At 34.2% G+C, this 13,483-nt stretch overlaps 1 protein-coding gene across 1 annotated transcript; it reads left to right on the top strand.

Annotated features, from left to right (window-relative positions):
- Positions 1-63: 63 nt before the first annotated feature.
- Positions 64-10,408, top strand: LOC100367659 (D-2-hydroxyglutarate dehydrogenase, mitochondrial-like). Its single transcript, XM_085508386.1, has 8 exons — positions 64-136; positions 999-1,404; positions 3,859-4,056; positions 5,258-5,451; positions 6,413-6,581; positions 7,846-7,949; positions 8,375-8,557; positions 9,210-10,408. The coding sequence occupies exons 2-8, from the start codon at positions 1,029-1,031 to the stop codon at positions 9,630-9,632; spliced, it is 1,647 nt and encodes a 548-aa protein (XP_085364512.1). The 5' UTR covers positions 64-136; positions 999-1,028; the 3' UTR covers positions 9,633-10,408.
- The last annotated feature ends 3,075 nt before the right edge of the window (positions 10,409-13,483 follow it).

The following is a 13,483-nucleotide window of genomic DNA, read 5'->3' as shown; positions in this document are numbered from 1 at the left end:
ACCAGGGAATCCCTTTAACTCGGAAGTAGATTTGCATTATGGGTGTAGGGAAATCCTAAGTTCAAAGGTCGTGGCGTTTCAGTGGACACTCACACCGGCGTCTAGTCTACAGAAGAAGGATTCTCACTGACCAAATGTAAGTCCAAAGTACAATTATACACGCATAACTTTTCTAACTGATAACTTTTTATTTGCAGAATATGAAAAAGAATATTTGACGAAGTTTCTTTTTTTAATCTTTCTTAGAAACTATAAATTTGTTTTGCGAGTAAGGGAACATGTCATGACATTCCGATTGGAATTATATGAAGGCACGGGAGTAAAATAGACGCACAACAAGGCCGTCCGTTCTCTTAAATTTATTTAACATATTTTTGAATAACTTCCTAAACGCAATCGTGAAGTGTGGTACTAAGGGATCACTGTTACTATAAGAACCGTGTAAGTCCCATCGTGAATATATATCATAGAGGTAAAAATAGATTTGATGTAGCCTTAGATCCACAGTATTGTCAGAGTGGGCGTTACTTACATTTGGCGACCACTGAATATAAATACTTCTAAAACAGTGAAAGGCAGAAACTGGACATTAGTTTATATACATATTTATGACATTTTGTAAATGCTGATCATTAGCCATTATTTAAAATTTAAATATTTAATTATGATTGGCTAACTTGAAAGAGCTCCACATTGCCCCATTATGCATGCAAAACTTCAAGTGAGATAACAACTGTGACCGCTCACTTATTCAAAATGAAGGGCTTGTTGATTGGGATATGTGTTGAACTAGCTCATTAATATTTATTAGAACTCGCGATGATGTCGCTATATCATTTTTAGCTTGGTCAATTTGAAATATCAGTCATTTTGATTTCTAACAAAAATATATTTATACAAAATTTATAACTATACAATGATTAATTCAATCATCATACTGCCCTTGTGCATATCTTGCGTTATTTGAGATTAACTTCTTATTATTTTATTTTTTCCAGGTTAATTGATTTGTAAAAGTATTAAGAACTATGTATTCTACAGTTGTACCAAGCCTCAGTCGTGTTTTCCGCAAAAGAATTTTTTCAATATTAAACAAGTGGAATGGAACACCATGCCAAAATATGTACAAAATCAAACCTGTTTTTCAAGCCAAGAGAATGGTTCAATATAACAGTGCAATAAACATTTCTTGGACTTTATCACCAGCGATGAGTTTACATACATCATGCATGAACAGTGCAGATGTGGAACTCACTGCAGTAAGATACAATGTACAGCGAGGTGACTATGCTCAAGTCAGTCCTGAAGATGTGAAGTTTTTTCAGAATCTCTTGTCATCAAGGGTTGTTACCGATGAGTTTGAGATAGCAAGATATAATGAAGACTGGCTAAAGATGTGTAGAGGTCAGGAAACCATATATTTATTTATTCTCATACATAGATGTAATTGAATACAAAATGTATTTGTTTCAAAATTGATGAAAGCTGCTCGGACTGATAATATAATACTGTAGAATACTTAATTTTTGCTTGGAATTGATTTTCGCTATTTTCGCTGAAAGAATGATTCAGTGAAAATAAAATCCAGCGAATATATCCTTTTTCCTATATTTTACATTCAACTTATCAAAAATCAGTGAAAATAAATTCCAAACCAAACGCCCAAAAAGTATATTCAGCGAAAATTAATTCCAGCTAAAATAAAGTATTTTACAGTATATAGAAAAATGGTAGTAGGTAATTGTAGTCTTGGGTAATTATTCAATATACTGTGGATGTATTAACATTTTACTGGGTTTTAATTTGGCTATTTTTGCTAATGAGTGAAATTGTAATCTATGTGATCATGTAAAATAAAACTCATTGTTTGTAAAATTAAAACACAGTGAATATGCTCAAAAAATTAGATTGGTGAAATTAAATTTTGTATGAATAAGAAATTTTCTCAATTATAGATTTGAATAGAGTGAGAGATTGTAGAAAAATAGAACAAAACGTGTGCAACGACTCATATTCATATCTGTGATTGCGAAAGGGTACTTTGTCTGCAACATCTGGTTATATTAATTAATTACATGTACCAATGACTATGATTACCTACTACCCAGGGGTTTCGTTAAGTGTCAGCCGCCGGCCATATGACCGGCTACAAACCCAAATTGGCTGTCTACTTTCTCCCCCCGACTGCCTAAATCAGCCTCGCTGCAGCACTTTGCACTGTTGAGAGCCTTTTTATTTTTTTGGCATGTTGTTACAGGATGATGACGTGCTATTTAATACATTTGTAAAACCCCTAACTACCATTTTCTATATTTTAATGAATATTTGAAGTTTTTGGTCAATACTATCGGTAACACTAGCGAAGCGAAATGACCACTTGATGTAGTCATTAATGACGGTTATAGTAAATCGAGAGTAATACTATTATAATTGTTTCTCTAATAAGCACTGTGTAAACTATAGTACAACTTACAATGTTTGCATTTTCATTTGAAAACTGTTGCCATACATGTATGTCAGCCAGGTCTGAGGTTCACTTTTGGTTTTGAAAAAAAAAAACAGTAAGAGTTTAGACCTTGTACCTTAATTTGGTCGTGTTAGAGGTCCCTTTTTGACATTTTCAACGATCAAGGGGTTCTTTTTTGACATTTTCAGGAATAATATGTGTTGTATTTTTGCTGTGTTGCATCTGTTTAAGGGTACCTCAAAAGCGTATCTGAGAGGGGGTTGAGAGGGTACACTGATGAGTGCATGTCAATTGATCTGTGTATATTCTGAGGGAATGCAGATGCCACACATGTCAAGTTGTACTATCGATTCTTTTGTATGTTCTCACTCGGTGAAGCTTGTTAAGCTATAAACAGGCTATGCATTCAATTGAAAGAAACATATTCTCTGTAAAAATAAAACTGATGTGATCAACATTGAAAATATATCAGTAACAAGTACATCAAAGACAAATGGTGTGATACAAGTGACTCCCCTTGTTTGAGTCACTGATGTTGCTCATTAGGAGGGAACCAAGGTCTGCACATGTTTGCTAGAGTGATATTCTCTCCCAAGCTGATCTCCCTGCATTTCTACCATTGGGTTAGATTTGCATTGATTCTGCATGAGATTACAATGCAGCTGCAGTTAATGTGGGTGCCAGTATTTGTTTGCACACTAGTTTTTGTTGCACTATTGTAAACATCACACAGTGTTTATCGGGGAAACAATTATAATATAATTACTATACACTCACTGTAACCACCAATTGTGACCATGCCAAGTGATCGTTTTGTCCCACTCAGGTGTTACCGGTAGTAGAATAAATCAGTGAGTTATGCAGTTAATCATGGATTTTAGTATTGCTTTGCTATTTGAGGTTAAAGGGCAGTAGTCGTTGCGCTGCACATGCGCACTATGTGGGTCTCATATAAACAAAGATGATGACTGTTGCACATACCAATGAGTACATACCAAGCTTTAATTAGTTTTTGTGTGTGTGTGTTTGGAAGGTATTAAAAGAGTTGTCGGTGGTAATTAGTGCAAGTGGCGACCAGGGCAAAACTCGTACTCGCGATTTAATTAGAAAAGTGCATTGGATTATGGGAAAATCAATGTTTATCAACACAAATGTCACACATGCACGGCACGACAACTACCGCTCTTTAATGTGCATAGTCATTACGCCACATTGTATTTGATATGGGTCTCATGCATCATCATATACAACTCGTATAAAATATTTTGCTTAGTTACACAAAATTTGAATGCACATTGCATGACAGTGGTGGTGATTTAAATTGTGTCCCATTTAATTTTAAATCATTTTTTAGTAATATAAAATAAGTTCACAAGACTTTTTTTTTCTAGGGTCCAGTAAAGTTCTGTTGAAACCGAAGACAACAGAAGAAGTTTCTGACATTTTGTCTTACTGCAATTCACGTAACTTAGCTGTGGTACCACAGGGTGGCAATACTGGATTGGTCGGTGGAAGTGTTCCTGTATTTGATGAAATTATCATTTCAACTGATTTAATGAATGAAATAATTGGTGTGGACCAACTCTCAGGTAAAATGGTTAGAATATTCTTAAAATATTATACATTTATCACCTTCTTAGGTTAAGTCTATAAGCATGTCATAAGTGTACAGTACTGCATGATATATCTACATTCCATCTTAAGGAAATGGTAATTATAATTACAAGATATTTCAAAAACATGTTTGCTATGTTCATGTTGCTAATGAAAAATTTGCTCAGTTCTGGGCTTCCTACACCAAATGGTTGGATCAGAAAGATGTATATTAATAACTAAAGGTTATTTCAAGATACATCCAAGAATGCACTCAGACAATATACAGTCACATCACAGTTTTAGAACTTCATCATGTCATAGCAGTATAATTTTAATAGCATTATAATTATTCCACCATCAAAATCAGCAAATACAAGCAACAATGTCAATTTGATTAAAATAAGATGTTTTATTGTTTTGATTTTCTTTAATTTTGATTTGTTATTTATTTGTTTTTAGTTTTTTAAAGTTTTGGTAATCATGAAAGTCGATAGTTTCATAAAAAAAATACATCATATTATATTCAGATTGAAAACAACATAAAAGTTAAAAATAAATTTGTTTTCTTAATTAAAAGCCTGTCTGTGGGAAAGCTTGTAACTGCATGGTTGTAGGTATGCCAGTTGTAAGTACTTGACAGGATACACCCAAGTGTTAATGTGTAAGACATGTATAATTACGTGTATAATCTGAGGTGGGCGACTAAGAAAATATCAGATTCTGTGCACTTTGTGTTATAGTTATTTTTTGTTGAGTAACTATTTGTGCAAAACCTTTTTTGAAGCCGATAAAACCTCAATTTGGAGACCTGAGGGGAATGGATATTGCAACCCATTCAATGTTAGTGCCTTTACTGTTTAATATCTTTAAAAAAAAAATTAAAAAGCAATGTTTATTTTGACATCTTATAAAAAAGTTATAATAATGAATCTCTCGTATCAACTAGTGAACGTCAAATTTCGGTGTAATAACTTCTGCCTCCAATATACTGGAAACCTTCGCTGAAACTTTCCCTGCTGAGAATTTTAATGATTTTATCGCATTCGTGGTGATAAAATATTGTGTGAGTCGCTATCACTTTCTTGTTGGACCCAAGATAAATTTTCACTGCTAAAAAATTAAAAATTTTCACTGATTTGCAAAATCCATGAACATTTGTCAGTCATTACAGTATTTTTTGTATGACCTGTATAGGAGTACTGACGTGTCAAGCAGGGTGTATCTTGGAGAAGTTGGATGACTACGTAGCTGACTTTGGTTTTACTATGCCGTTAGACTTAGGTGCAAAAGGGAGTTGTCACATTGGTGGAAACGTGTCAACAAATGCAGGTGGCATTCGGTTATTGAGATATGGATCACTGCATGGGAGTGTCTTGGGAGTTGAGGCAGTAAGCTATACAAAATATTTCAGAATGTCTTCAATTTTGGTGTTAATGTTGAGAAGAAAATTATTCTAGTGTGTTAATATATTTCTATTAGAAACCAATAATGAGATCCTAATGTAGCACTTTCATTACTACTGTAAAATACTTTATTTTTGCTTGGAATTTATTTTCGCTATTTTCGCTGAAGGGATGATTGAGTGAATATACCTTTTTTCCTATATTTCACATTCAACTCATCAAAAATCAGTGAAAATAAATTCCATACATAACACCAAAAAAGCCTTTTCAGCGAAAATTAATTCCAGCCAAAATAAAGTGTTCTACAGTACATGTATATAAAATGTTGTGTTTAAAAAATTGTCAATTTCAATCTTTGACACAAATGGCCAAGAGATCTCATTGAGAGAAAGAGAGCTACGAGATCCTACCCATCAAAAAGTGTTCTTTTTTTCTCGTTATTGAGTCCACTATTCAAAATACCATGTTTACGTAGAACAGCGGAATAGTGGATGTGATGTTGAGAGTAAACAACTTTCGTGGTGATTGAAATTTCCAACTGTCACCATGACGTACTGTCTTTAAAATCTTAGTAGAATGTTGACTGCTGCAAAATGTTTTTCATGTTTAAAAACAAAATTCATAGCAACAAAATTTTATTTTCTCTTAAATTAAAATTAAATTTATGAATATAAAATCTCTGACATTAAATAGCATTTTCATTTATTTTGCATATAACTTGTTGCAATAATGATTTCTAAGAAATCATTCCCATATCACATATTCAAATTTATTTACCTAATTACTTGATTAATACTTGTTTTAATTTTTTTCAAATAAGATAATACCTCGGATTGACAGTGGTTGCCATCTATGGCTTGACCCATGTATACATGGGGTATTCAAGTTATAGACAGCGCCCTCTTGCGGTGGTATCATTCACTTCTGTAATCAATGTATTTACTAGGTGCTTGCTGATGGAACTGTAATTGACTGCCTATCTTCCTTGAGAAAAGACAACACTGGGTATGATTTGAAACAGCTATTTATAGGTTCAGAAGGCACCCTAGGTATGGTAACAAAAGTATCTATATTATGTCCAAGAAGACCTAAGTCTGTCAATGTAGCATTCCTTGGTGAGTATATGGATGGTATGCTTTGGTTGTCATGGATACATGCAGAGGCAGATCCAACCTCATGTGTAAATTTGTATATTTTTTTAAACTAACTTTAGATTTAAACAAAATGTTATCTCCGCTGTCGACTATGATTGATTGTCTGTCGTCATCCATGTCCACTTTTTACTTTTTCAACTTTGACCTCTTGTAAACTACAATTCTTATTGTTTTGATACTTGGTGTATTTGTACCTTGGGCAGATCTCTTTTAAATTTATTCATTTCATGATGATATCTCTAAATATTTTTGTCATTTTTAGTAAAAAGTAATATTTTCGACTTCTTGTTAAAAACCGCAAGTGCAATTGCTTTGATATTACATATATAGGTACTACATGTGGACCTCTCTCAGATTTGTTCATTTTGTAATGATATCTTTAATTCTCTAATTTCGGTGAATATTTTTGTAATTTTTGGTAAAAAGTGATATTTTCGACTTCTTGTTGAAAACCGCAAGTCCAATTGCTTTGATATTACATATATAGGTACTACATGTGGACCTCTCTCAGATTTGTTCATTTCATGATGATATCTTTAATTCTCTAATTTTGGTGAATATTTTTGTAATTTTTGGTAAAAAGTCATATTCTCCAATTGCATTGATATTATACACATAGGTATCTCAGGTAGACCTCTCTCAGATTTGTTCATCTTGTAATGATATCTTTAATTGAAATGTGCATTGCTAGTTTTCATGGTTTCTGGCTCTAGGCAATCATAAAATAAAAATTAAATAAAATTGAAATACTTTTCTGTTATTGTGCATCACACGATTAAATGCATTTTACATGCATTGTATATATATCTCATGGGACCCATATTGAAATCAACGCAACGTGACCATGCAAACATGAACTTGCTGCTCGTTCTAATTTTTTGTTTGAGTGTATTTAAGTAAAATATACAATGAATGTAAAATACATTGTTTGTTTACATGAAATTTGAACAGTCACTGCATGGCGACCAACGCCTTTTAAGGATGGAAATGTTTCCTAAAATATTAATTTTACACAACCACGACTTGCCCATTATATATAGCCATCCTGGTTGTGTTATCACATAAATGGCCAACATGGCAGCCTTTATTCCTTGATTATATGGCTGGTGAAGATAATATGTGTGCTTTAGCTAAGTATTGTTTGTACAAAACTAAATTTTCTAATTCATTGATTGACAGTTGCGCGTCAATACTAAAACTATTCATGTATATATATACTACCCAGGATGCAGTTCTTTTGATGATGTCTTAGCTACATTTAAAGATGCTAAAGGAATGCTAGAAGAAGTTTTGTCAGCTTACGAATTCCTAGATCATGAGTGCATGAAAGTAAGTTACATCCAGTTGACATAAGCATGTAATTTTTTGATCAGGATTACCAGAATATTTCTCTTGAAACGTTTCTGTATTTGACTTCCCTGTGAAAAGCACACAATGAGAGTTCTTGCGGTTAGCATGTCTATGTGTATGTGTATGTATGTGACATGAAAACATGCACAGTTTTGGTAATTTAGTAATTAATTATTTTATTCACACAACTTGAGTTACTTACCTAGTTAACTAATATTTGCTGAATATAAGCATCTTCAACTTCCTCCAGTTAATAACAGCTGTATACTCTCTATAAAGTGCTGGGAGAGTCTCTCTCCATCTTTCAGTGAAATTATCCCATTATTGAGGTGATATAAAATGTATCATACATTCTCGATCTGTCGAACTTGTAAGACATTTTTTTTTAATATAATGTCTATTAGATAAATGTGAAATATCTGAATATGACAAATCCACTTAGCGATTATCCGTTTTATGTACTTGTGGAAACTTCTGGATCCAATGCTGCTCATGATGAGGAGAAGCTGAATACGTTTCTGGAGACTGTCATGGAGACTGGTCATGTTGTTGATGGCACCGTGGCAACCGATATATCAAAGATTAAGGTATTTACTGGTAATATTCTATTAATACATGTACACTGTAAATGATTAAAAGGTAGTGATCGTCATGCCATGTTCTATTCGATATGGGACTGATAGCAACGTACGCGATGCATGTAAAGTATACTTTTTGTTTACACGAAATTTGAACACGCGCTGTGCAACAACCACCGCCCATTAAAGACTAGTAGTCACCACAACTGTGTGCAACACTAAGCATAGCATTGTGGGTAAAATGCATCGTTTATACAGTCTTGCCACCTCTGTTCAAATATAAATTTCGGATAAAGTCACCATCACTGCCTTTCCCAGTTTCCTCTGCCACTTTTCATTGCTTTGCTATCAAAAAATCTATTTTTTTGAGCCAAAGCAGACAGAGGTGGATGTGGTTCTTTTTTACTGCTAAAAACTGTTGATATAATGTGTGTAGTTACAATGATGAATGAAATGAAGCAAGGAAAAAGGAGATCAGGTTGGTAGAGAAGGAGAAAGATTACAGATATGTGATGGAAGAAGAGCAGACAGACCTTGAGATGATGGAAGGGTTTAAGGAAGAGAGTAGAAGAAAAAGGAAATAGTGATGACGGAGGGTACATTTTATGAAGTGAGGGGGAGATGAGTTTTGTTGAACGATAACATTATGTTATTTTTTCAGAATATATGGTCTTTAAGGGAGAGCATTGCTGAAGCATTAATGCATGATGGGACAGTTTACAAATATGATGTCACATTACCACAAGACCAATTTTACGAAATTGTTGAAGATATGCGTGACCGCGTTGGAGATGCAGCAACTCGTGTTGTTGGTTATGGTCATGTTGGTGATGGCAACCTCCATCTCAATATCACCTCTCCTACTCATAGTCCTACACTCTTAGCCAGCATAGAACCATTTGTCTATGAATGGGTTGCAAAGCATTCTGGGAGTATAAGCGCAGAGCATGGACTGGGGTTTAAAAAGAAGAATTATATTCAGTATAGTAAATCAAACTCGGCTATTAAATTGATGCAAGATATGAAGAAATTAATGGATCCTAAAGGAATCTTGAATCCCTACAAAACTGTACCAAGTCGCTGAGTCATCTGCTGCATTGTGGTTCAATGTGGTGGACAGAAAATTTGTATATAAATTCAATTAAAATACATATATTTTGATAACAATACAAAATTGGTAATGTCAATGACGGTTTCAATGCAATTAAAGGCAAATACAAATTTCTCATTCATGGAGACATCTATTGGTATTATCCTCAAATGTTGTGTCAAGAAATAATTTATTGACAGCAATGAATTGTCCTATACTAATTGAATTGCCCTATACTAATCAAATACTTACAGTGCAGATTAATATATTCTCATCTTAAAAATTATTTATCGTATTGTGACCAATCACAGTAGACTGTACACAATTACACAGACAAATAAAAATTAATTGAAGTATGTATACTAGTTAACAACTAGTAATCTTTATAACTTGTAACTTTATAATTTGTAAAGTTGCATGATCATTTTGAATGTAAATTGTCCATTTTAAATGTAAATTGGTCTTTGAATCAGTGCTTTCCACATCTTCTAGCATTAGTTTTGTACCAATCATACTTTCTACTAGTGTGTCTGAAAGGTACTTCCCTAATTCCAACTATATGGACTATTCCATCTATAATTCTTATGTCCTTTGATGAGAAGCTGATTTAAATTTGATTATGTCCTGAATGCAATCTGTGATTTGTTTAATAACCTTGTAAAGTTTTATTTTATTTCTATATTGTACAGTGTTGTTTTAATTCATCTGAATAAATAAATGAATGAATAAATAAATAAATAACAAACAAAAATTAACAGTTATTGCATGGATATTCTGTTTCTGCTATTATATCATGAAATTCTTGTTTTGACACAGTTACATTTTGCATTCTATCACTTGACAGACCTTGCATAAAATTTAACATAATTGTTGCTGTCTTCTCTGTGCAGAAGGATCCATAGTGCATGTATAGACCAAAGCTGTGAAGGATTATGGTGCATGTATAGACCCAAGATGTGCAGGTTACATAGTTAATGCGTAGTCCCTAGAGGTGAAGGATCCATGGTTAAAGCATATACCCTGAGGGGAAGGTTCATGCATAATGAAGGGTCATGGTTCATACATAGACCCTAGAGGTGAAGGGTCATGGTACGTGCATAGACCCTAGAGGTGAAGGGTCATGGTACGTGCATAGACCCTAGAGGTGAAGGGTCATGGTGCATGCATAGACCCTAGAGGTGAAGGGTCATGGTACATGCATATACTCTAGAAGAGAAGGGTCATGGTACATGCATAGACCCTAGAGGTGGAGGGTCATGGTACATGCATAGACCCTAGAGGTGGAGGGTCATGGTGCATGCATAGACCCTAGAGGTGAAGGGTCAAGCATGGTGCATGTATAGACCCTAGAGGTGAAGGATCATGGTGCATGCATAGACCCTAGAGGTGAAGGGTCATAGTGCATGCATAGACCCTAGAGGTGAAGGGTCATGGTGCATGCATATACCCTAGAGGTGAAGGGTCATTGTGCATGCATATACCCTAGAGGGGAAGGTTCATGCATAGACCCTAGAGATGAAGGGTCATGGTTAATGTGTAGAACCTAGAGGTGAAGGGTCGTGGTGGATGCATAGACCCCAGAGGTGAAGGGTCATGGTACATGCATAGACCCTAGAAATGAAGGGTCATGGTTAATGTGTAGACCCTAGAGGTGAAGGGTCATAATGGATGCAAGACCCTAGAGGTGAAGGGTCATGGTGCATGTATAGACCCTAGAAGTGAAGGATCATGGTGCATGCATAGACCCTAGAGGTGATGGGTCATTGTGCATACATAGACCCTAGGGTTGAAGGGTCATGGTGCATGCATAGACCCTAGAAGAGAATGGTCCATGGTTAATGTGTATACCCTAGAGGTGAAGGGTCGTGGTTAATGCATAGACCCCAGAGGTGAAGGGTCGAGGTGCATGCGTAGACCCTAAAAGAGAAGACCCCATGGTTAATGTGTAGACCCAAGAAGTGATGGGTCATGGTGCATGCATAGACCCTAGAGGTGGAGGGTCATGGTACATGGAAAAGGAATATAAAGCTAATTTATGTAATAGAATCATTATGCTTAAGGAGTCTAATCCTAAGTGTTTCTGGAAGTTACTTGAGGAACTTGGTGATTTAGATAAAAACCCACAAAAGCATGACAACATCAGTGTAGAGTCATGGTTAAATCACTTTAAATGTTTAAATAATAAAGTTAACGTGGAAGACAAAAGCTTCTCACAGACTATTGTAAATGATATTAGTAGTATGGAAAGTTTAGATGATTACAAACACATTATTAATCAAGATTTCACTAATAAGGAAGTATTTCAGCATATTAAACTTTTAAAGTCAGGCAAAGCTTCAGGCACTGATATGATTTCAAATGAAATGTTGAAGCATGGGGCTCCTTTTATTATTAATTCTCTTACTAAAATGTTCACACAAGTTTTAAATTCAGGCATTATGCCATTACATTGGAACAGTAGTCTCATTATTCCTATTTTTAAGTCAGGTAACCCAAAGGACACTAATAACTATAGAGGCATTGCCATTTCTAGTTGTGTATCTAAATTATATACTATGATACTAAATACTAGATTAACTAAGTACTTACAAGAAACTAATCAAATAGTGGATAATCAGTTTGGCTTCAAGAAAAACCATCGTACAACAGATAATTTTTATATTCTTAAATCCTTAATTAATAAATATGTCAATTGCAAACTGAAAAAATCAGGGAATTATTTGTTTTCATGTTTTATTGATTTCTCCAAAGCATTTGATTCAGTCTGGCGAGAAGGGCTGTTATATAAACTTCTTCGGTTAGGTGTGGGAGGAAATTTTTATAAGGCTATTAAAGCTATCTATAAAAACACTAAATATAGCATTAAATTGAGTGCAGGGATTACTCCATATTTCAATTCATGCAGAGGGGTAAAACAAGGGTGTAACCTTAGTCCTCAACTATTTAATATTTTTGTTAATGGAATCTGTGATGATGTTAAAAATTTTGACCCTGTTGATTTAAATGGCTTGAAGCTCAATTGTTTGTTATATGCTGATGACTTGCTATTGTTTTCTACAACCCAAGAGGGGTTACAAAAGTGCATTGATGCAGTCCAAAATTACTGTGACAATTGGCATTTAAAAGTAAATATTAACAAAAGCAAAATCATTATTTTTAATAGACTAGGTAAAAACTTAGAAAACAAATTTCAGTTTTATTTGGACGCCACTAAATTACAGTGTGTTAATTATTATAATTACCTTGGCATTGTTTTTCAAACAAATGGTAAGTTTCATAATGCTATGTCTAGGCTACAAGACAAAGCACAGAAAGCACTGTTCAAGATGTACAAAATGCTTTGGATCAGTGAGGAATGTTATTCTGTTAGTCTGGCTAAAAAACTATTTAACTCTATTATCAAACCCACAGCTTTATATGGGGCTGATGTGTGGGGAGGGGTTATGCTGAACATCTACAAGGGGTCTGGTAAAAATAAATGTACAGTTGACAATTGCAATTTTGAAACAAAACTTTTCTCAGATAAATTAATTCCAGAAAAACTTCATATTAAATTCTGTAAAAGAGTTCTGGGTGTGCACAGGAAGGCATCTAATGACCCATGTAGAGGTGAATTAGGTCAATATCCACTTATATTGGATATCTGTGTTTCAGTTATGAAATATTATCAAAGACTAGTATGTAAAAAAACAAACAATTCTATCATTGATGCAGCCTATGAAGAATCCAAAACTCTTGTGCATGACCCATGGCTTAACTTTATACAAAAATTACTAGTCATAACAGATTTAACTAATTCAGACCCACATCAGAACAATTTTTGTGATATTTTTAAAGAGAAGCTC

This window comes from Saccoglossus kowalevskii, chromosome 15, assembly GCF_978046115.1.
Source record: "Saccoglossus kowalevskii chromosome 15, keSacKowa6.1, whole genome shotgun sequence".
In the NCBI taxonomy this organism is placed as follows: Eukaryota; Metazoa; Hemichordata; class Enteropneusta; family Harrimaniidae; genus Saccoglossus; species Saccoglossus kowalevskii.
The sequence above is the reverse complement of the archived record's forward strand: the minus strand, read 5'-3'. Positions and strand labels throughout refer to the sequence as shown.

What these genes read in the sequence shown, in the direction of transcription:
- LOC100367659 (XM_085508386.1), top strand. Translation starts at nt 1,029, where the DNA reads ATGTATTCTACAGTTGTACCAAGCCTCAGTCGTGTTTTCCGCAAAAGA. An exon ending in TAGATCATGAGTGCATGAAA is followed by an intron (nt 7,950 to 8,374) that starts GTAAGTTACATC and finishes AATGTCTATTAG; the next exon opens with ATAAATGTGAAATATCTGAA. An exon ending in CCGATATATCAAAGATTAAG is followed by an intron (nt 8,558 to 9,209) that starts GTATTTACTGGT and finishes TTATTTTTTCAG; the next exon opens with AATATATGGTCTTTAAGGGA.